At 44.9% G+C, this 23,990-nt stretch overlaps 1 protein-coding gene across 12 annotated transcripts in view; it reads right to left on the bottom strand.

Annotated features, from left to right (window-relative positions):
• The window catches only part of LOC129022910 (protein HIRA), a 107,396-nt gene that overhangs the window by 38,289 nt on the left and 45,117 nt on the right, over positions 1 to 23,990 (bottom strand). For 10 of the 12 annotated variants that reach the window (XM_063662845.1, XM_063662842.1, XM_054469248.2 and 7 more), the window contains 4 exons: positions 22,824 to 23,039; positions 20,934 to 21,019; positions 15,243 to 15,440; positions 12,997 to 13,158 (listed from right to left, as the gene is read on the bottom strand). In XM_063662845.1, coding sequence (XP_063518915.1) covers positions 12,997 to 13,158; positions 15,243 to 15,440; positions 20,934 to 21,019; positions 22,824 to 23,039 — 662 coding nt within the window. The remainder of the gene's footprint in view (positions 1 to 12,996; positions 13,159 to 15,242; positions 15,441 to 20,933; positions 21,020 to 22,823; positions 23,040 to 23,990) is intronic. The other 2 variants (XM_063662844.1, XM_063662840.1) reach the window with 1 other exon arrangement.

The following is a 23,990-nucleotide window of genomic DNA, read 5'->3' as shown; positions in this document are numbered from 1 at the left end:
AAAATTAGCCGGGCATGGTGGCAGGCGCCCGTAATCCCAGCTACTGGGGAGGCTGAGGCAGGAGAATCACTTGAACCTGGGAGGCAGAGGTTGCAGTGAGCTGAGATGGTGCCATTGCTCTCCAGCTTGGGCAACAGTGAGACTCTGTCTCAGAAAAAAAAAAAAAAAAAAAAAAAGAATAAGTGCTAAAATATGGCAGATATTATTAATACAACTATACCAATCAACTTTAAATGTGAAAGCCCTAAATATACCAATTAAAGACAAAGAATGACAAAAAGGATAAAAAAACCAAAATGTTTTTAAGAAATGGGTTTATGTGGTCGAGTGCTGTGGCTCACGCCTGTAATCCCAGCACTTTGGGAGGCCGAGGTGGGTGAATCACCTGAGGTCAGGAGATTGAGACCGTCCTGGCCAACACGGTGAAACCCTGCCTCTACTAAAATACAAAAAATTAGCCAGGTGTGGTGGCGTGTGCCTGTAGTCCCAGCTACTCGGCAGGCTGAAGCAGGGGAACTGCTTGAACCCAGGAGGCAGAGGTTGCAGTGAGCCAAGATCGTGCCACCGCACTCCAGCCTGGCGACAAAGTGAGATTCCGTCTCAAAAAAAAAAAAAAAAAAAAGAAATGAGTTTATGTTTTTAAAAATTTAATTTTAACTACAAAAGACAAAGACAGATTAATAGTAGATAGACACAGTGGCTCATGCCTGTAGTCCCAGCTACTTGGTAGGCTGAGGCAGGAGGATTGCTCGAGCCCAGAGGCTTGAGAGCAGCCTGGGCAAAATAATGAGACCTCATCTCTAAGAATAAAAAATAAGTAAATAAATAAATACAAGAAAAGGGGTGATTCTAACTATATGACAACCTGGAACAGGCAAAACTATGGAGACAATAAAAAGATCAGTGGTTTCCAGGGGTTGGGGGAAGGAAGGTAACTATATGAAGCACAGAATTTTTAAGGCATTGAAACTATTCTGGCTGGGTGTGGTGGCTCTTTCCTGTAATTCCTACACTTTGGGAGGCCAAGGTGGGCAGATCACTTGAGGTCAGGAGTTTGAGACTGGCCTGGCCAACATGGTGAGACCCCCGTCTCTACTAAAAATACAAAAATTAGCCACGCGTGGTGGCACACACATGTAATCCCAGCTACTCGGGAGGCTGAGGTAGGAGAATCGCCTGAATCTGGGAGGCGGAGGTTGTAGCGAGCCGAGATGCGACTGTGCCACCGCACTCCAGCCTGGGCAATAGAGCGAGACTCTGTCTCGAAAAAACCCAAAAAACTACTCTGTAAGATACGATAATGATGAATATATGTCATTATACATTGGTTAAACCCATAAAACGTACAACATCAAGAGTAGACCCAAATGTAAACTTTGGGTGATGGTGTGCCTCACTCTGGTGGGGGATGCTGAAAGTGGGGGATGCTATGGGTATGTTGGGGAGGGGGGCATATGGGAACTCTGTATTTCCTGTTCAATTTAGCTGTGAACATAAACTGCTCTAACAAATAAACTCTATTAAAAAAAAAAAGCAAGGACTGGAGAAAGACATGCCATGATAACACTAATCAAAAAAAGCTGGTATAGTTACATAAGCAAAGCAGGCATCAGAGCCAGTAAAGTTATCAAGGATAAAGAGGAACATTACACAGTGATAAAGATGAAGGAGTCAATTCTTCAAGAAGATAGAACAATTCTGAATACGCACATAGGCATACCTTGTGTTATTGTGCTTTACTTCACTGTGCTTCGCAGAGACTATTTTTTTTTACAAGTTGAAGGTTTGTGGCAACCCTGCATCAAGCAAGTCTATTGGCGCCATTTCCCCAACAGCAGGTGCTCATTTCGTGTCTGTGTCACATTTTGATAATTCTCACAATATTTCAAACATTTTCACTCTTATTGTATCTGTTTTGGTGATCTGCCATTAGTGATCTTTCATGTTAGTATTATAATTGTTTTGGGGCACTGTGAACCACACCCATGTAAGATGGTGAACTTAATCAATAAATGGCGTTTATGTTCTGACTGCTCCACCAACTGGTTGTTCTCCTGTCTCCCTTCCTCTCCCCAGGCCTCCCTATTATCTGAGACACAACAATATTGAAATTAGGCCAATCGATAACCCTACAATGGCCTCTAAGTAAGTGTTAAACCAAAAGCTAAAAATGATTAAGCTTAAAGAGGAAGGCACATTGAAAGCTGAGACAGGCCAAAAGCTATACCTTTTGCACCAGTTAGCCAAGGTGTGAATGCAATGGAAAAGCTCTTAAAGGAAGTTAAAAGTGCTACTCCAGTGAACACACGTTTGAAAAGAAAGCAAAACAGCCTTATTGTTAATATGGAGAAAGTTTTAGTGCTCTGGATAGAAGATCAAACCAGCCACAACACTCCCTTAAGCCACAGCCTAATCCAAAGCCTAATCCAAACTCCCTAAGCCACAGCCTAATCCAAAGGATTGGAAATCCTAATCCAAAATCTAACTATTTTCAATTCTATGAAGGCTGAGAGAGGTGAGGAAGCTGCAGAAGAAAGTCTGAAGCCAGCAGAGGTTGGCTCATGAGGTTTAAGGAAAGAAGCTGCCTCTATAACATAAAACGGCAAGGTGAAGCAGCAAGTGCTAATGTAGAAGTTGCAGCAAGGTATTAGAACATCTAGCTAAGATCATGGATGAAGGTGGTAACACTAAACAACAGATTGTCAGTGTAGGTAAAACAGCCTTCTATCAGAAGAAGATGTCATCTAGGACTTTCCTAGCTAGAGAAGGGAAGTCAATGCCTGGCTTCAAAGTTTCAGAAGACAGGCTGGTTATCTTATTAGGGATGAATGCAGCTGGTGATTTTAAGTGGAAGCCAATACTCATTAACTATTCCAAAAATCCTAGGGCCCTTAAGAATTATTCTAAATCTATAAATGCAACAAGAAAGCCTAGATGACAGCACATCTGTTTAGAGCATGGTTTACTGAATATTTGAAGCCCAATGTTGACACCTACTGCTCGGAAAAAAAGATTCCTTTCAAAAGATTGCTGCTCACTGGCAATGCACTTGGTCAACCAAGAGCTCTGACAGAGGTGAATGTTGTTTTCATACCGACTAACACAACACACATTCTGCAGCCCATGAACAAGGAGCATTTTTATCTTCCAAGTTTCATTATTTAAGAGGTACATTTTTGCCTGTGGTCCCAGCTACCTGGAGGCTGAGGCAGGAGGACTGTTTAAGTCCACAAGTTCTGAGTTATAGTGCGCTATGCCAATTGGGTGCCCACACTAAGTTTGGCATCAGTATAGTGACCTTCTGAGAGCAAGAGACCACCAGGTTGCCTAAGGAGAGGTGAACTGCCCAGATTGGAAACACAGCAGGTCAAAACTCTTGTGTTGGTAAGTAGTGGTATTGTGCCTGTGAATAACACTGCACTCCAGCCTGGGCAACACAGCAAGACACTATCTCTTAAATAAATTAAAAATAATAATTAAAAAAAAATTTTGTGGGCCAGGCGTGGTGGTTCATGCCTGTAATCCCAGCACTTTGGGAGGCTGAGGCAGGCAGATCACAAGGTCAGGAGACTGAGACCATCCTGGATAACACGGTGAAACCCTGTCTCTACTAAAAATACAAAAAATTAGCCGGGTGTGGTGGGGGGCGCCTGTAGTCCCAGCTACTCCAGAGGCTGAGGCAGGAGAATGGCGTGAACCCGGGAGGCGGAGCTTGTGGTGAGCTGAGACCGCGCCACTGCACTCCAGCCTGGGCGACACAGCGAGACTCCGTCTCAAAAAAACAAACACTTTGTAAGCTATATCAGATTCCTCTGGCAGATCTGGGCAAAGTAATCTGAAAACCTTCTGGAAAGTATTCACCATTCTAGATGTCATTAAGAACATCTGTGATTCATGGGATGTCAAAATATCAACCTTAACAAAAGTTTGGAAGAAGCGGATTCCAACCCTCATGAATGACTTTGAGGGGTTCAAGACTTCAGTGGAAAAAGTCATTACACATGTGGTAGAAACAGTAAGAGAACTAGAAGTAAAGCCTGAAGATGGGACTAAATTGCTGCAATCTCATAAAAAACTTGAACAAATGAGGAGGTGCTAGTTAGGGAAGAGCAAAGAAAGTAGTTTCTTAAGATGGAATCTCCTGGTGAAGATGCTGTGCATATTGTTGAAATAATAAGGATTTATTTATTTTTATTTTGAGACAGGTTCTCATTCTGTTGCCCAGGCTGGAGTACAGTGGCGCGATATCAGCTCACTGCAACCTCCGCCTCCTGGGCTCAAGGGATTCTCATACCTCAGCCTCCCCGAGTAGCTAGGACTACAGGTGTGCACCGTGACAACCAGCTAATTTTTTGTATTTTTAATAGAGATGGGGTTTCACCATGTTGGCCAAGCTGGTCTCGAACTCCTGACCTCAGGTGAACCACCCACCTTGGCCTCCCAAAGTGTTGGGATTACAGGTGTGAGCCACTGCACCTGGCCTTTATTGGCATACATTGAAATATCATGCCATCGAAATCCTTTTTGTAAGGTTGGTATTAATGCCCCCTTTCATTTCTGATTGTATTTATTTACATACTAATCATACTTTAATACAACTGTATGTCCAGCTTTTTTCAAATAACATTCCATCTGAACTATTTTTCCATAGTACAGCCATTCTTTGGTATCTGCAGGGGGATTGATTCAGGACCCCCAGGAGATATCAAAATCTAAGGATGCTCAAGTCCCTTATATAAAATGATTTAGTATTTGCATATAATGTAGGCACAGCTTCCAATGTACCATTTTTTGTTTTTTTTTGAGACAGGGTCTCACTCTGTTGCTCAGGCTGGAATGCAGTGGTGTGATCTCGGATCACTGCAACCTCTTCCTCCCAGGTTCAAGTGATTCTCCTGCCTCAGCCTCCCAAGTAGCTGAGATTACAGGCACGCACCACCATGTCCCGCTAATTTTTGTATTTTTACTAGAGACGAAGTTTTGCCATGTTGGCCAGGCTGGTCTCAAATTCCTGACCTCAGGTGATCTTCCTGCCTTCGCTTTCCAAAGTGCTGGGATTACAGGTACGAGCCACTGAGCTGAGCCCGGCCAGCCTCCTATATACTTTAAATAATCTCTAGATCACGTATACATAGTACAATGCCTAAAAATAACTTCATTTGCATGGATTCAAAGTAGTACTTGGCATGTAGCAAATTCAGTTTTTGCTTTTTCGAACTCTGTGGAATTTCTTTTCGCAAATATTTTTGATCCATAGTTGGCTGAATCCATAGATGTGGAACCCATGGATACAGAGGGGCGCCTGTACTTTGGTCCTTATAAACATTAAAGAGAGGTAACATAATGAATAGCTTACTTCCTCAACACCTCTCTTTTGAAGAAGTGGGTAAATGTTTCTCATAATGCTGTGTTAAACATCTCTAAATATGATAGACTCCCTGGATCACAGGTGCTATCACTGATGTTATTTCCTCAAGGAGTTCACCATGAGTGAACTCCTGCCTAGTATCCAAGAGCCCTCATCCCTGCCTGCCTTCCCACTGCTAACCAGCCTCTGGCCTGTTAGCCCCTCCTCTGGGCACTGTCTTCAGCTGTTTTCCCTGCTAGTCACCCGGGTCAAAGAAATGTGGGCAGATACACACACCAGTGTGTAGAATCCTGTATTCTTTTCATTTGTATCCATGTGAAAAACTGGGAAGACAAGAGGCCCATGACACTGCTCTGTGAAACTGAAGAGTCTGTTCCCCTTTCTTCTAATGTCCTACAACAGGGCAAAGCATCCACCTGTGGGTGTAGCTTAATATTCTGAAAGTCCTGAGTCAGTGCTCCTCAAAATCCTTTTTAAATTATTACTTTTTTTAAATGTCAGACATTTGCCTCTTCAAAGAGCTTATTTTACTATGTTGTAAAAATCAGATCATGTACATTTTCATATTAAATTTTTTGTTAAATAAGCTTTTGGAACAGTCAAAAATGCTTTCTCTCAGATGTTCTGAATATGGAAATAGAATATTAGCTTGTTCTAATTTTTTCTAACATGAATTTTCCTGGTTCAGACTGATCTGAAAGGGTTTCATGTATTAAAATGGGAGAATCCTATTGTGAAACATGGAAAAAAAGTCAGACTTTTATGTAACTATCGTTTTGTAAAATACAGCAAGAATGTCACAGCAATGTCCAACTATCATCTAAGTTTCTAAGGCGGGCGGTGGCTTCCTCAGCTCACTGCAGCACTGGCCCATGACATTCACTTGCTTGGCGCTGCCGAGCTCCAGCTGCTCCACCCTCTCTGGTTGGGACCCCTGAGAGGCCTTAGGAGTCTCCCCACCTCCTGCCTCTGCCAGATGCCCCATTCAGGGACTGGGGCCAGTGGCCCACTGGGAACTGCACCTCCCCAGCCTGCATGTGGGCTTGTATCAGTTGTTACAGTATCCCTGGAAGCACCAGTAAATCGATCTATAGCAGTTGCCCAATGGGTCTAGACATCTGTGAAGCAAGAGCACAGCTGGCCAGGGCTGCCCCCCTTACAAATGGGCTCCATCCTAGGTTCTGTCTGCTCAGGCCTACTTGCCCTGTAGTCACTTACCTCAGGTCCCTATGTGCTTCTGCCTGACACCTGGCCTTAGGGGAGGGTAGAGCAGAAGACCCACAGTTTCGCCCAGGGCTGCTACCCCGTACCTGGGATGATAGCATTTGGCTCCCAATCCACCTGAGGCTCTTGGCTAGGAAGTGCCAGTCAGGTTGCAGGGATCTCACTGCCCAACTACTGTGACGCACAATGAAGGAACAACAGCAGGAGCTGACATGTGCTGCTCACTGTGATTTAAGGACCAAAATACGGCTTTACAGGCCTAAGGTTAAGGGATACCTCCTATGAGGAGGGTTTTCCTGGGAGGTCCATTCTGCCTGAGAGGAGATGGACTCAGAAAGACCATGTGTCTTAAGATTATCCCTCCTCCCTCTCTGAGGAAGTGGGGGACCTGGGCCTAACCTGCAAGGTGTATTACTTTGCGTACCACCCCTAACCACTGCATGACACTGTGCCTCAAAGAAAATCTCCACTGAAGGCCAGGTGCGGTGGCTCACACCTGTAATCCCAACACTGGGAGGCCGAGGTGGGTGCATCACTTGAGGTCAGGAGTTCAAGACCAGCCTGGCCAACATGGTGAAACCCCGTCTGTGCTAAAAATACAAAAATTAGCCGGGCGTCATGGCATACACCTGCAATCCCAGCTACTAGGGAGGCTGAGGCAGAGCTGCTTGAGCCCGGGAGACAGAGGTTGCAGTGAGCCAAGACTGCGCCACTGCACTCCAGCCTGGGCAACACAGCGAGACTCTGTCTCAAAAAACAAATAAACAAACAAACAAAGAAAATCTCCACTGATGGGTGTTTTTTTGTTTCGTTTTGTTTTTGTTTTTTGAGACAAGTCTCGTTCAGGCTGGAGTGCAATGGTACAATCTCGGCTCACTAAAATCTCTGCTTCCTGGGTTCAAGCGATTCTTCTGCCTCAGACTCTCACCACCATACTCGGCTAATTTTTGTATTTTTATAGTAGAGACGGTGTTTCACCACGTTGGCCAGGCTGGTCTCCAACTCCTGACCTCAGGTGATCTGCCCACTTCGGCCTCCCAAATTACAGGCATGAGCCACTGCACCTGGCCTGTTTTGTTTTTGTTCTTGTTTTGAGACAGGGTCTCACTCTGTTGCCCAGGCTGCAGTGGAGTGATTTCTACTCACTGCAACCTCTGCTTCCTGCGTTTAAGGAATTCTGCTGCCTCAGCCTCCTGAGTAGCTGGGACTACAGGCACGCACCACCACGTCCAGCTAATTTTTGTATTTTCAGCAGAGACAGGGTTTCGCCATGATGACCAAGCTGGTCTCAAACTCCCGGACTCAAGTAATTGACCCGCCTCAGCCTCCCAGAATGCTAGGATTGACTATAGGCATGAGCCACTGCACCAGGCCTCCAGTGATGGATGTTTTAAAGGGCTCCTGGTTTTCATTGAGAATCAATACAAGAAAACAGCCACATCAAGAAAGTATCTGCATTTTCTGTAAGGCCTTTGTTAAAGATACTGGGACTTGTTTTATTTCATTTTCCTCATATAAGGATCCAACCCAACCTGAGAATTCAGCACCAGGCTCCTAGAAGCTCACTATACTCATTCTGTCTGGAAAGCAGGAAGCTCAGCCCCAAGTGAATGCTCACTCACTGCAACTTTCAAGTGAGAAGCTGAGGATGACAAATGTGATGGTGGCCCCTTATTATACAGATCTTGCTAGAGCTGTATTTATGCCTGGACAGTCTTGTGAGACCCTGTGGACACAGCTGCTGAGGAACCAACCCTTGTGGCACCAGGATCCAGGATATACAGTCAAGATTCTGTCTCCAGAAGCCAATCCAAGGGCTATCCTGGCTTCTCATTCAGGGTATGCACTACATGAGAGATAAGGGCCACAGAAAGCCACAAAGCAAACATGAGTGTCTTCCTCAATAAGCAGGACTGTCTGTGGCACACTGTAGTTTCTCTCAGGTGGGGAATTCGTTTTATTTATTTTGTTCAGAACTTGCTCCATTTCAAAATCTGAGGTTTCTTCACCTTCTGGTAAGCCTCTTAACTCCCTCTTGAAAACTATCCTGCAGCACATCCTCCTTGGGGGGACTCCTCTCCATTGCCCTGTCTTCAGCTCCACCTCCTCACCTCTGTGCCACTCTGGCCAATTTTGTAGACTGAATGTTTCTTTTCAGCTGGTTGTGATCTGCTCTCTGAAATGCTTGTTGACTTTTAAACTGCAATGATCTTTATTTTTCTTTTCTAAAAGTATTTTTTTTTGGTTCATTTCCAAATCTGGTTTTTTTTGATGGTGTATTATTCTTTTAATTTTTATTGAGATATATATATATATCTCATAAACTTCGCCACTTTAAAGTATAGAATCATTAGCTTTTAGTATATTCATAAGGTTAAGCAACCATCATCACTGTCTAATGCCAGAGCATTTTCATAATTCCAAAAAGAAACTCTGTACCCATTGGTAATCACTCCTTATCCTCCCTCCCTCAGACCCTGGCAACCACTGTTACTCTACTTTCTTTATGGATTTTCCATTCTGGACATTTCATATCAATGGAATCATACAACCTATGATCCTTTGTGACTGGCTTCTTTCTCTTAGCATAATGTCTTTAAGGTTTATTGTTATTGTAGCACATGTAAGCATTCCATTCCTCTTTATTGTTGAATAATATTCTATTGTATGGGTAGACCATATTTTGTTTATCTATTCATCACCTGATGGACTTTTGGGCTGTTTCCACTTTTTGGTTATTATGTACAGATGTGAACATTCATGTATGAGTTATTGCATGGATATATGTTTTCAATTCTCTTGGGTATGTATCTAGGTGTGGGAACTGCTAGGTCAGATGATAACTCTATGTTTCACCATTTGAGGAACTTCCAGACTATCTTCCAAAGGTGCTAAAAGACTTTACATTTCTACCAGCATGTATATGAGGGTTCCCTTTAGAGCTAATTTTTGTTTACAGAATAGAGTATTAATCTTTCCTCACATTTTGTTTTAGCTTTCATGTCCTTCAAGACTTAAGCATACTTTATAGTGCCATCTGACAATTCTATGATCACAGGTTTATAGGACCAACACTTATTATCTGACTATCTGATCTTTTAATTACAGACCTCCAAATGGGTATGAAGTATTTCATTGAAGTTTTGCTTTGTATTTCCCTAATGGTTAATGATGTTGATTGTCTTTTTATGTGCCTGTGCTTTGTATATGTTCTCTGCAGTTTCTCTTCAGATCTTTTGCTCATTTTTAAGCTGTGTTATTCATCTTTTTATTTTTGAATTGTAAAAGTTCTTTATATAATTTAAATTCTGGACTTTAATTAGATGTGATTTGCAAATATTTTCTCCCATTCTGTAGGTTGTCTTTCAATTCTGATAGTGCTTTGGAAGCAAAAAAACTTTTAATTTTTTTTTTTTTTTTTTGAGATGGAGGTTTGCTCTTTTGCCCAGGCTGGAGTGAAGTGGCGTGATTTCTGCTCACTGCAACCTCTGTCCCCCGAGTTTATGCGATTCTCTTGTCTCAGCCTACTGAGTAGCTGGGATTATACGCGCCTGCCACCATGCCTGGCTCATTTTTGTATTTTTAGTAGAGACGGGGTGTCACCATGTTGGCCAGGCTGGTCTCGAACTCCTGATCTCAGGTGATCCACCCACCTCAGCCTCCCGAAGTGTTAGGATTACAGGCATGAGCCACCGTGCCTGGCCAAGCTTTTAATTTTTAAAATGGTTTTGTAAAGATGAGGTCTTGCCATGTTGCTCAGGCTGGTCTGAATTACTGGGCCTTCTGTCTCGGGCTTCCAAAGTGCTAAGATTATAAGCATGAGCCATTGTGTCCAGCCAAAAGTTTTAAATTTTGATGAAGTCCAATTTATCGATTCCTTCCTTTAGTTGTTTGTGCATTAGGTGTCATATCTAAGAAACAGTTGCCTAATCCAAGGTCACACAGATTTCTATCTATATTTTCTTCTAAGAGTTTTATAGTTTTTGCTCTTACATTTAGTTCTTTGTTCCCTTTTGAGTTAATTTTTGTTTACAGAATAGAGTATTAATCTTTCCTCACATTTTGTTTTAGCTTTCATGTCTTTCAAGACTTAAGCATATTTTATAGTGCCATCTGACAATTCTATGATCACAGGTTTATAGAAACCTAAGTCTCCCAGTAAGTATGTCTCCTGACATTTGTGCATGACAGGCTCTTTCTTCTTGCAGCTGTGGATTTTATGATCATCTAAGCAGTGCTTTATCAGTGGTAATGCTGTACACCCTGGCCCAAGGAATGTCACTGCATGGTGGATACGCATCTCTGCCAAGTGCCTCTGGATGTCAATTAGACCAGGATTTCCTTTGTGTTCATTTCTCGGCTTGGTGATTTCTAGACAACACAGGTAGTGTTAAACTGGCCCTGAATCCACATGAGGGCAGGCCTGTGGTTACACAGTCTCAAGGGAAGACTGTTCTCCCAACCCAAAAACAGGCTGAGACATTCCAACTTCTCTGCTAGTTCTTGTGCTGCCAGTTGGGTTTTCCCAGGTCTGCCTCAGTCCTTTTTTAAGCAGCTTGACTTTATGCTGGTGACTTAATTCCAACTCCTACATGGCTTAGACCCCAGGCTTTGTCTCAAGTCGATGTGGTCATTAAAACTCAAGGTCCTCAGTCAAGACCCCTAACCTCGCACCCATGGTGCAGTTCTGCTCGCTGCTCTGGCTTTTTTGTTCACTCGTAGATTTTAGACTCTGGGTACTGCCCTTTCCTGTGAACTAGTCATTCATTTTAGGGACGAGGGTTGCATTTAATCCAGCATTTCAAAGTATTTAGAAGCATGGAGGCCGCACATGGTGGCTCACGCCTGTAATCCTGGCACTTTGGGAGGCTGAGGCGGGTGGATCACCTGAGGTCAGGAGTTCGAGACCAGCATGGCCAACATGGTGAAACCCCATCTCTACTAAAAATACCAAAAATTAGCCGGGTGTGGTGGCAGGTGCCTGTAATCCCAGCTACTTGGGAGGCTGAAGCAGGAGAATCAATCAAACCTGGGAGGCGGAGGTTGCAGTGAGCAGAGTAGCTAGGACAATAGACACATGCCACAACACCTGGATAATTTTTCTGGTAGAGATAGGGGTCTCACTATGTTGCCCAGGCTGGTCTCAAACTCCTGGCCTCAAGCGATCCTCCTGTCTTGGCCTCCCAAAGCATTTGGGATTACAGGCATGAGCTATTGCATGTGGCCTGCATTGAGTTAATTATGAAACAAGCATGATTAGATTACAGAGTAGACTACAAGATTCCACACCAAGTTTATAGATACAGCATCAAACTTGCAGAAAGGGTCCTCCCATGCTAGCTTCCAGGAACTGTTTTCCAAGGAGAATAAATCCTGTCCAGACATGCAGTTTTGGACAGGGCTTTTCATAAGCAAAGCCCCAGAGGTAGCATGCTGTGGCTTTAGCTCCAAATCACCATCTACTGCAAGGACAAGTCACATACAAATGCTCCTTTTATTGGGCACCTGCTGGCTGTGTGGCTACTGCAAGTTTCTGACCAGTGTCCTTGTACTTGGCTGATGGTGGCACAGGCTAGGGTGTGTCTGCCCAGGGCTGCTGAGCCCTATAAACCTCGCAGTGGGGGTACAGCTCTTAAGGGACAGCTCTTAAGCCCCCAAAGTCCAGCCCACACCTGCCTCTCCTCTCCTAGGCTCTGACTCACTGGGATGTGAACTTAGCTCCTTGTCAAGCCAGGCTTGGAGGGAGGGGCCCTCTCAGGAGGCAGAGAACTTCAGTGCCAATGGCAGAGGCTGCAGACATTCGCTCTGGCCACCTCAGGAGGATGCACTACCGCAAAACTCCAAGAAATAAAGAACTACAGCCTGCGTGATGTCACAGCTGTGTTTGAGGGGAGACCCAGAGAACAGATAAGTAGCATAGCGTCCACAAGAGCTCAGAAGCCAATCTGACTTGACAAAGACCTCACTTACATCATTTTTATTGCAGCTCTCTACCTCTGGTCAGTTTCTGAGTGGAAGGCCGTCACTTCCATGATGTATCAATATCAGAGTCTTCCACCTCTCCAACTAATCTCATGCTCTCTTCCGGGCAAACTCTGGGCTCCATCCAAACACCATTATTCTCAGTCCAGCCTCTGCACTGACCAATCCTTGTGCCTTTGCCCTTGTGGTTCTTTTGCCGTGTCCTCCCCCACGGCTCCTTCCAACAACCTTCCCACTTGAAGGAGCCACCTCTTTCTCCTGGTGGCTCATTAACGGCTCTGCAGTCTTGCTCCCATGTATTGAGTGGCTAGAGTCTTTTCCCCAACAGGAAGGCAGGTTGCTTGGTGGGAACATTGCCACTGTGCTGCTGACCCATGCCTGCACCCTCCCTGGTCTTTCAGGGTCCTGCAGCTACCACCTACCTTTCCACAGCTGTCGGAGTCATGCTGGTCAGGGCAGGAGCACCTGGTGTGGCTTTGGACCGCTCTGTGAACCGGGAGTCAAACGCTTTCATGGGTTCGATCTTGGACGGGGTCGTTAACACAGACGGTGACAATGCAGCAGGAGTAGAGGTAGCATTCATACTGGGGTGAAGAAGAGGGGAGGCATGTCAAGCGCAATCCTGAAAGGATCTGGAGGTCTAGTATTTGCATTATTTGGAGCCTACTAAAAAAGGCACAAATATCAAACTTCCATAAACACAAAAAATTTCAAGATACAATCTACTACTCCCATTTCTTTAAAATTTTCATGTGTCAAAATTAGGGACACCTGGAAGGTTGTGAGCAAATGCATTCACATTTCCCCCTTTGCACTGTTCTGAGAGCTTTTGGGGGTAGAATGAGGCCTAGAACATGGTTCTTACAACCCTTTTCTCTAGTCACACTGCCCTATCTCCACAACTTAAATACAGCACCTCTACCCCAAACCACTCCAACCGCTCACCTTTCCCACTTTGACAATGAGTCTCATGAGATTATAAGCCTGCACCTGGGGTCCTGAAGCCATGGTCTGCTCTTGGCCTTTACCCTTAGTCAGGCATCCTCCATCCTGAGCGGCCCCTCCCACATCTCCCTGTGACAGTGTCACATTCTTAGCATTATGCTCCAAGTGCTCATCACACAACTTTCATCTTCTATTCCACAGAGAAAGGAGAGACCAGGCAGAAGCCTGCCTGGTCCATCCTTCATGTCCAAGCCCACACCACACGCTTTGGGACCATGGCCACTGGACCTCCTCCTGAGCACACCCAGGCTAACACCTTCCACTCCTATCTGCCCAGACACTACACCACATGCCTGGTAGTCACCCTGGACAGCCCCATTCTTCTCCTCCATGATCTGTGGCCACTAGAATGGGCCATCCCCAAAGAGTTCTCAGATCTGGCATGGTCTGTCCTTCCCAGGCTCCCTTCTTCCTGGCATGCTTTGCTTCCTCACTGGTCTTGCTGCTCAGTCTTCTCTTCCTACCCTCTCAGGGTCCCCCCAGGGCAGTGACCTAATGTTTGGGCATGCCTCCACAGCCACGATGCTAGCACCCAGAAGTAGGAGGCTGCAGTAACATAAGACTCCATTCCACCAATGGAGAATTGCTCTGACAGTATCAGCTGTACCCCAGAAGCAGGGGGCTGCAGTAACACAAGACTCCATTCCACCAATGGAGAATCGCTCTGACGGTATCAGCTGTATGTGCCAGGGAGTGGCCAATTTGGGGCACCACCGCCTAAGAGTCACTTTCCTAAAATGGAGGTCTCAAAGCCTTCTACGTCTCCACTCTGGGGAAAAGCCCAGACTACCTGATCCAGCACAGACACCTTGGCCTTCTCCCCCTTCTTGGCCTTCCTCAGGGGATTGGGGGGCTGCTGCCCCTAATCCCCAGGCCTCATCCCCTGGTAGGCCTGTGTGAGCCCTGTGGAGGGTACCCTCTGAGGCACCTCCCTGATCCCTGAGACACCAGCCCCTCTTTGGATGGCTAGCCATTTCTACCCAGGGGACCTGAGGGGCCACCTGCAACCCTGTGGCTGCCTCTCCCCGACCAGCCTACACACTCCCTGAGGATGAGGACCCACCAATTAAGCCCCTGTGATGCCTGGGGCCTAGCAGGGTGTGTAACCCAGAGCAGATGCTGAGCAAACGTTCACTCCTGGCTTTCATTTGTGCTTGCCTGGTTCTTTCTGATTTCTAATTTGGTTTCCAAGTAACAATGGGTGAGGACACAGGCTCTGTGAGTGAATATAATTCTGAGAGTACAAGGGGAATCTGTGCCCTCCCACAGGAGCACCCTGCCTAGGATGAATGCTGTGTGATGTGCTCAGCGAGTGAAGTGGAGGCTGAGGCCCCAGAAATGTGAAGTACCTCAAGTGTAGAGCTGCCAGGTAGGGCTGACCCTGCAGCACGTAGCATTTCACTGGTAGTTCCCACCCTTAGCAGCCTGACCCTCGGTCAGCCTTGATACACTCTTTGTGAAATCCTCACGGTCCTGTGCATTAGAGACTCACTGAATAAGCCCTCCCCTCTGAGAAGTCCCCATTTCAAAGCACGCATTTTTTTCTTTCTTTTTTCATTGAAGGGGTCACAAAGTGCAAACAGAATAAAATTCTCTGTCCTCAAAACTATGTGCAAACCTGAACTTTCCCCAGGGACAGGAACAAGCCTTGGCACCCACTAACCTGTCTTTATTGACAGAATCGCCTGCAGGTCTGGCACTGGCAGCCACCACAGGCTCTGTGCAAGGCTTCGAGGCGCCGAAGGAGTTAGGGGTACTGGAGTCCAGTGGCAGTAGCTGTGGACTGCTATGAGAAGAGAGCATGGTGCCCGCCAGGGAGCCCGAGAGGGGGATGCTGTTAAAGAATGCCGTGGAGAAGTCCCTGTCACCAAGTAAGAACAAAAGTCAGCCTTGAAAGTCAGGTGCCACATCCAGTACTTTATACATTCAAATAACTTTTTTCTAGGTCCAAAGGCAGTATGTTTTCATGATAAAAAATCTGCAAAGTTACAGAAAAGTAAAAAGGAAATTAAAGCCACTTAATATACTATATTTAATTGAATCTAGGATTTACAGGTTCTATACGTACTACTAAGAAAGAAAACAATGCTACTAATTGTCAGATGCCACTGATTGTACAACACACCCAAATCTCAGAGGTGTTAAACTGCAAACACGTCTTAGGAGGAATGAAATGCAGCAATACAGAAAGGGCCCCCCTTTCATGAAGGGCCATGGGGCATGCCACTAGATGGGTGTGCCATAATATACCTAACCCAGCCTCTACTGAGGGACCACAAGACTGTCTCCAGCTTTTTCTATAACAGATGCTGCTGCACCAGGAAGCAAGGTATTGCAGTGTCAGAACTGAGGATTCTGGGACAGCCAGGTCTGACTCCTCTGCCATGTTTAAGCTTGTGACTTGCTCCAACTACTCTTGTGCCTCCAGTCATGTCTGCAAAATACAAAGTGCCAGGACTCTCCCCATGGGGTTTCTGTCAGGACTAAAGTAGTTGGTGTAGGACACTCTTAGAACACACATTAGCTGCTCAAAGAATTATGAAATTCTAATAATTGTCATTACACCTAAGATTCACATAATACATGGGATAAATTCTTAGAAGTGGAATTGTAGCAGCAAATAAAATGTTCACTGATGATCTGGAATAAATATTTCTAAAGTGCCCTCCTCAGAGGTTTAAATTACAATCCATGTATGAGAGCGCCTATTTCTCCACATAGGTGCTTAGTAACACTTTTATCAAATTTCTTGACACTTAACAATCTGACAGAAGAAAAATGGTATCTTATTTTGATATGAGTGATGTTGACATTTTTTCTTTTTCTTTTCTTTTTTTTTTTTTTAAGACAGAGTCTTGCCCGTCGCCCAGGCTGGAGTGCAGTGGCACGATCTCGCCTCACTGCAAGCTCCACCTCCCGGGTTCACACCATTCTCCTGCCTCAGCCTCCCAAGTATCCCGCCACCATGCCTGGCTAATTTTTTGTATTTTTAGTAGCGACGGCGTTTTACCGTGTTAGCCAAGATGGTCTCGATCTCCTGACCTCGTGATCCGCCCGCCTTGGCTTCCCAAAGTGCCGGGATTACAGGCGTGAACCACTGTGCCCAGCCGACAGTTTTTCAAAATAGAAATACTTGATTTCCGGCCAGGCGCAGTGGCTCATGCCTGTAATCCCAGCACTTTGGCAGGCTGAGGCGGGTGGATCACTTGAGGTCAAGAGTTCGAGACCAGCCTGGCCAACATGGTGAAACCCCGTCTCCACTAAAAATACAAAAATTAGCCGGCGTGGTGGTGCCTGTAATCCCAGCTACTTGGGAGGCTGAGGCAGGAGAATCTCTTGAACCTGGGAGGCAGAGGCTGCAGTGAGTTGAGATCACACCACTGCACTCCAGCCTGGGCAACAGAGTGAGACTTTGCCTCAATTAAAAAAAAAAAAAAAAAGAAATACTTGATTTCTTTTTTTTTGTGAACTGGTTGTTCATATGCTTTGTCTACTGTTTTGTTATTGGTCTTTATTACTGATTTGTAAAAACCATTTACATATTAAAAAAACATTCCTTATATGGTAGGAAATATTTTACCTGGGATGTTGTGTTTCAACTATTTATGGCCTTTTTTTTTTTTGAGACGAAGTCTTGCTGTGTCGCCAGGCTAGAGTGCAGTGGTGCAATCTCGGCTCACTGCAACCTCTGCCTCCTGGGTTCAAGTGACTTTCCTGCCTCAGCCTCCCAAGTAGCTGGGACTACAGGGGCGCGCCACCACGCCCAGCTAATTTTTGTATTTTTTAGTAGAGACGGGGTTTCACCATGTTGGCCAGGATGGTCTTGATCTCTTGACCTCGTATCCACCTGCCTCAGCCTCCGAAAGTGCTGGGATTATAGGTGTGAGCCACCATGGCCAGAGAGCCTATCTTTTAAATGCACTAAAATTTTAAAATTTTTGTGTACTCTAAATTGTCATTTACAGAAAACACTTTTTTGACCTCTGAGATTATAAAAAAAATTCTTCCAGGGAATCTTCTAAAATTTTAAACAAAAATATTTTAAACAACAATTTAAAAAGAAATGAACTCTAAGCTGTTTAGAATGTATGTAATGATAAGTTATGAGGTTGGGACCCAACATTGTTTCTAGGAGGTGCCATGTAGTCCTCTCTTCCATTTACCGAATTAGCCAATGTTTTATCACTAATGTGAAATGCTACCTTTAAAATTCCCATAAATATTCAGGCCTGTTTCCTCATATTCCACTGCACTATCTACTCATGTGTCAGTATCTCACTGTTTTGAGTATGACAGCTTTTAAGTCTTAATTTCTGGTGGGGCTAGTCTTCCCTGGCTAATCTTCTTTTTCAGAAATATTTCAGCCATTCCTATTTATTTTTCCACATAACTTTATTTTATTTATTTATTTATTTGATACAAAGTTTCACTCTGTCACCCAGGCTGGAGAGTGGCACAATCTTGGCTCACTGCAACCTCCCAGGTTCAAGCAATTCTCCTGCCTCAGCCTCCAAGTAGCTGGGACTACAGGCGGGCACCACCACTCCCAGCTAATTTTTATATTTTTAGTAGGGACGGGGTTTCACCATGTTGGCCAGGCTGGTCTCAAACTCCTGACCTCAGGTCATCTGCCTGCCTCGGCCTCCCAAAGTGCTGGGATTACAGGTGTCAGCCACTGTGCCCAGTCGATTTTTCCACATAACTTTATAGTTACCTTGTCTGATTCCAAAAATTCCTATGGTTATTTGTACTGGTTAAATTTATAGGCTACAGGAGAGCTGACATCTTTATGATGCCATCCTAGCTAATCAATGGTATGAATTTCTAGTTATTTCTTTGAGTTTTCTTTGAAGCCTCTCAGTAGGGTTTTTAATTTTTTCATTAAGATATGCATCTCTGGTTGCATCCTAGTTATTTTATTTGTGAATATGACTTATTTCTTCATGTGCTCTGAGGGTAGTTGGTGCTACCTGACTTCATGTTGATTGTATCCAGCCACCTGACTGTCTTCTTTCATTGCCTATGGCAGCTTTTCCAGTTGATTCTCTTGTAAACCATATCATCCTTAAATAATTATCCTTTCCAATTTGTTCTTTCCTTTGACTGACTACATGGGCTAGGACCTATAGAACAATGTTAAATTATAGTTGCAAGAGTAGGCATTTGTTTAGTTTTTGAACTTAATTTGAAATAAGATAATTTATCAAGTTAAGGAAGCATCCACCTACTCCCACTTAACTGAGTTTTAAAACAATGTTGAATTTTACCAAAATGCCTCTTAAGCATCGATGAGAGATCATATAATTTTTTTTATTTTGATCTACTGATACGTAGAATTAAATAGTTACCTAAAATTTGAACCTCCTTACTTTCCCAAAACAAACCTCACTTGGTCATGGTATATTAGCCTCTTAACAAGCAGTAAGGTTCTGTTCGTTACTATTTTACTTAGGATTTTGCACTGACATTCAGAAATGAGAATGATCTTGAATTTATGTTTTATCCTTGTAAGATTTTGATATATCATGCTCATTTCAAAATAAAAATCTGCACGTTTCTTCTCCATGCACTAGAATATTTAAAATGGTATTAACAGTTACCTGAGTTACCTGCTCCTTAAAAGTTCCTGAAGTTTCCCTGTGAAGCCATCTTAGTCTGGTGGCTTTGGTGGGGTTAACTCTGTCCTCTATTTCTTCCACAATAATTTTTCACTTTTAGTAATTTTATTTTCTTCAAAAACCATCCACTTTCTGTGCAAATTTATTTGCACAGAGTTCAGCAAACAAGTCTCTCATCTTTTTGATTTGTCTATTATTTCTCACTTATACCTACTTTGTATAGTTATGCTTTTTCTTTTCTTTCTTGATTAGCTAAGCTAATAAGGACCTATTCTGTTGCTACTTGTTAGAACGTGGGAATCAGGAGGGCAAAAAGCTTTTAATACCAAAAGGATCAGGTCCTGATGCCAGAAATATGCATCCTATGTCAGAAAGTTGGCCCCAGACCAGTTAGGAAGCCACCTACACCTTCTCACCAGGTAAGGCCTGGAAGGATCCACAGAACAAAGTGCCACCATCACCACCACCACCTCCCCATCCCACAGGCCCAGTATGTTCAGAGCTCAACCACACACTGGGTCTCACTTGGTCTCAGTAAAAGGTAGGTAGGGACATTACCCCCTACAGGGTCACAATAGGAAAAATACTTAGTCAAAAGAAAATGAGTGCTCTGTGGGCAGCCAGCAGACCTGGTTCTTGCTCTACTCGCGGGGACCTCAGAGCCTGCACATCTAACATGAGGAGACTGGATCTGTACATTGTACAAGTGAAGGTTTCTTCAGACACCAAGGAAGATTTGGAATAGCTCGTGGATGGACAACTGCAAAACGCAGAGGCCTAAAGTGTGTGGTCTCCATGAAGGGCTTACAAATGCCCTGAGCAGATAGACAGAATGAGAATAAAACCCAGAGTGAACTGTCTTGACAGTGGGGGTCTATTTCTTTCACACAGTGCTTTATCATTTTTCTTTTTGAATCAACACACATCATTTTGGGAAGAGTAACCAATTCAAAAACAATCCTCACTATATACACTGGGACAACAGCAAGTGGTGAATGAGTCTCTTCCCCCTTCTCTGTCCCCCACAGGGAAATGTGTTTGGGAGCCCTACCCTCTGCCCAGTAATTCCACTTCTAGAAGTTATCCTGACAGAACAACCACAGGTGAGCTCAAAGACTCATTTATAATCACGAGAAACTGGACACAAATACAAGTCCACAGTGAGCTGGCTAAGCAAATCCTAGGATGGGAATCTGGATAATCAGATAGCAAACACCTCAGAGGACTAGTTATTAAAATGGATGAATGGGCATGAAACAGTAACGAGTGGGGAAAAAAAGACTGGAAATACAGATATCAAAACATTAACAGTGACTGTATCTGATTATGGATAATGTTTTTTTCTTCTTTGGGCTTTTACTATTTTCTAAATTTAACCATGTGTAAATATACCTTTCATAATCATAAAAATAACTTTATAAAAGAAAAAAAAAAAAATCAGCCTGACTGACTGCTTTCCCTGTGCGTCCTCTGGTGCCCTGGCAACAGTGAAGTGCAGCAGATGTGCTGGCCGCCTTAGCACTCCCACCCGTCACATGATTCAGGTGTGCACAAGGGCTCCAGGAGGAGTATGGACTTTGAGACTGCGGGAAGCTGAGCTTGACTTCCTTGCTTCCACGTTCTACCAGTCAGGTTGTGAAGGGCCCGTGAAGATCCTCACTGTGAAAGTGTTAACCGCTGAAAGAAGACAGGAAGATCTCGCCAGATAAGATCATGAAAGAGGAATGAACCAGTACCCAGTGTCCAGCTGTGCTATGCAGAGAGGCGTGATTCTTCTCCGGCCATCTGCCGTCCGAGTCTCAACTTGTTTCTTCAAAAGATTCTGGCAAAGCAGAGTTACATAAATGAATGCAAAAGTTTCGGCCAACTATTTCCAAATATTAAAAAATAAAGTCTCTTTTTTTCCTGGTGATAAGAACACTAAGCATAAGATCCACCCTCTTAGCAAAGTTTTAAGTATGCAATATCATATTGTGAACTGTAGGCACTATGCTGTAGGGGAGATCTCTAGGACTTATTCATCTTCTATAACTTAAACCTCATACCCTTTGGGCTAATAACTCCCATTTTCCTCTGACCCCAGTATTCACCATTCTATTCTCTGTCTCTGTGAGTTTGACTATTTTAGATTCCTCATATAAGAGGTATCAGGCAGGCCAGGCACGGTGGCTCACGCCTGCAATCCCAGCACTTTGGGGAGGCCGAGGTGGACAGATCACAAGGTCAGGAGATCGAGACCATCCTAGCCAACATGGTGAAACCCCGTCTCTACTAAAAATATGAAAATTAGCTGGGCGTGGTGGTGTGTGCCTGTAATCCCAGCTACTCAGGAGGCTGAGGCTGAGGCAAGAGAATTGCCTGAAGCAGGGAGTCGGAGGTTGCAGTGAGCCAAGATTGCGTCACTGCACTCCAGTCTGGTGACAGAGTGAGACTCCATCTCAAAAAAAAAAAAAAAGAGATATCATGCGGTATTTGTCCTTCTGTGTCTGGCTTATCATTAATTTGTACCCATTAAGTATGTATAACTTTTTATATGTCAATTATACCTCAACATAGTAGGTTTAAAAATAATAAGGCTTCTAAGGAAATGTATTCTAAATTGCCCTTCTGGTACAACTAAATAAGACACCCAAGCAAAGAATAAGCAGTGGGTGCATGCCACGCTGGCCGCCCTGCACAACAGCCATGGGACCAATGAAAGGGCTAAAGGACTGAGCTCTGTACCCGTGAAACGTCTGTCACTAAGCTAGGGATTTTCTTTTTCTTTTTTTTTTTTTTGAGACAGAATCTCACTCTGTCTCCCAGGCTGGAGTGCAGTGGCGCAGTCTCGGCACACTGCAATCTCCGCTTCCCGGGTTTAAGCAATTCTCCTGCTCAGCCTCCCATGTAGCTGGGATTACAGGCGTGCACCACCACACCCGGCTAATTTTTTTTTTTTTAAGTAGAGACAGGGTTTCACCATGTTGGCCAGGCTGGTCGGAACTCCTGAACTCAAGTGATCCGCCTGCCTCAGCCTCCCAAAGTGCTGGGATTACAGGCGTGAGCTACCGCGCCTGGCCTGAGGTAGAGATTTTCAAACTGACTTTCAAAATAGAATCCTTCCTTCCACAGAAAGCTTGTAACTAGATGTTTTCTCTCATATTTTATATCTGAATTGCCTGGAGGAGGTTTGTCAGCCTACACAGACTCCTGGAGATGGTTTATACTCCCCAGGCAATAACGTTCCCTACCCTTTTCCTGTCCCATTTCCAACCCCTTCTCATCAAACATGGCTTCCAGATGAAGAAGGGGAGCCCACAGAAGTCTCCTAAGGGCAGAGCCTGAAATCCACTGTTGTTAGCATCTAGGATTTCCTAGAAAGACCAGCAGGATAAAGTTCGTAAGTTCTTACAAGAGATGACCTCCTCTGGGCTCCTGGGGATAAGGAGGCCTTTGATAAAGAGGATCCAGGCCCCATTACTGCATCATGCAGCAGTGGGCAAGGGGCCAACAGGCCCGAGGCTGGCTAACCCACAGATTCCGTGCCACACTAAACAAACCCCTTCCTTCCCACCACCAGTGTCTGCCCCTCACCCTGTCCCTGGGCATATGTCCATGTCTTCAGCGCCACCAGGCAGGGCTCTCACCTTCCTGATATCTTCAAGACTCTCCCCGTTGACGACGCCTGCGACTGAGGTGGCTGAGCCCATCTCCCTGGTTGCGGCACTCTTCTGGTCTAGCTGCTGCTGCTGCTGCCTCCGCTGGTACTTGAGCATTTCAGGGTTCTCAATGACGGCTGTGGAGAGCTGGGCCTCGGTCATGATGGCTAGGCTCTTGCCATAGGTGGACTGGTGAATGCGGCTCTGGGGAAGCAAGGAGAGGCATGACATACCAGCATGAGTGCCAGTGTGGCCAGTGCTGCCCACCAGCAGGTAAACTACAGCAGGGCTCTCCTGGCTCTGAGAGGAGAAGGGACCCAAGGCCAACTCCCCATCGCCTCCCAACCTATTCTGCCTGTCCCTCATTCGATAGCTCTGTTGATGTCTCATGCCCACCCTTGATGTTTATGGGCTCCCTTGTATCTGTAGCTGGGATGACAGTAAATGAGACAGCCAACAAGACAACACCTGCCCCATAGTCTGGTGCAGAACAAATGACAATCCATAGTGCTTCAGTGGAAAGGAAGATACTCAAGATGCTAACTTAAGGCTCTTAAATCACTCCTAGGGCCCAAATGATTTTGGGAATCAGATCCTAGAACAAAAGTCTACTTTCACAGCTCATCTGCAGCCATCAGCCCTGTGGTTGGAAGTCCCCATTGGCCTGCTTAGTGTCTCTAAGAGTATGGGAAGACCTGGCACAGCCGAGCTGGGGAGCCTCCTTTACTCCCACCCCTCCTAGTATGTCATCATACTCCCCTCCTCCTAGGCCCTCATAGTCTTGTGCCCTAACAAGCTAGACAGGAGCCTCATGAGAGCAGAGATGGTGTCCCCAGCACACTGTAGTGACTGCTGTACATGAAAGTGCATGAGGAACAGACTTCCATGGGATGTGCAAATGTCCAATGTGGGATTCTGCTAAAGAACAGCGACTTGGTTAACAGGACATCTGCTTTACACCAGAGCATGGGTTGAGAGGCAGCGTTCCAAGAGAGGTGCCTTGGGACTTGATCCTGCAGGGCTTGAATGTGGCCAGGAACCTCTTCTTCTTGCCATCTTGGCTCCTGCCCTTCTCTCCTGAGTCTATCCCCTGGAATCTCGAAGCAGAATTCAGTGTTTGGCCAGGGTTTCCCTAGTGTTCCTCCAACATGGAGT

This window comes from Pongo pygmaeus, chromosome 23, assembly GCF_028885625.2.
Source record: "Pongo pygmaeus isolate AG05252 chromosome 23, NHGRI_mPonPyg2-v2.0_pri, whole genome shotgun sequence".
NCBI classification, from domain to species: Eukaryota; Metazoa; Chordata; class Mammalia; order Primates; family Hominidae; genus Pongo; species Pongo pygmaeus.
Note: the sequence above shows the minus strand (reverse complement) of the source record. Positions and strands in the feature narration are given on the sequence as shown.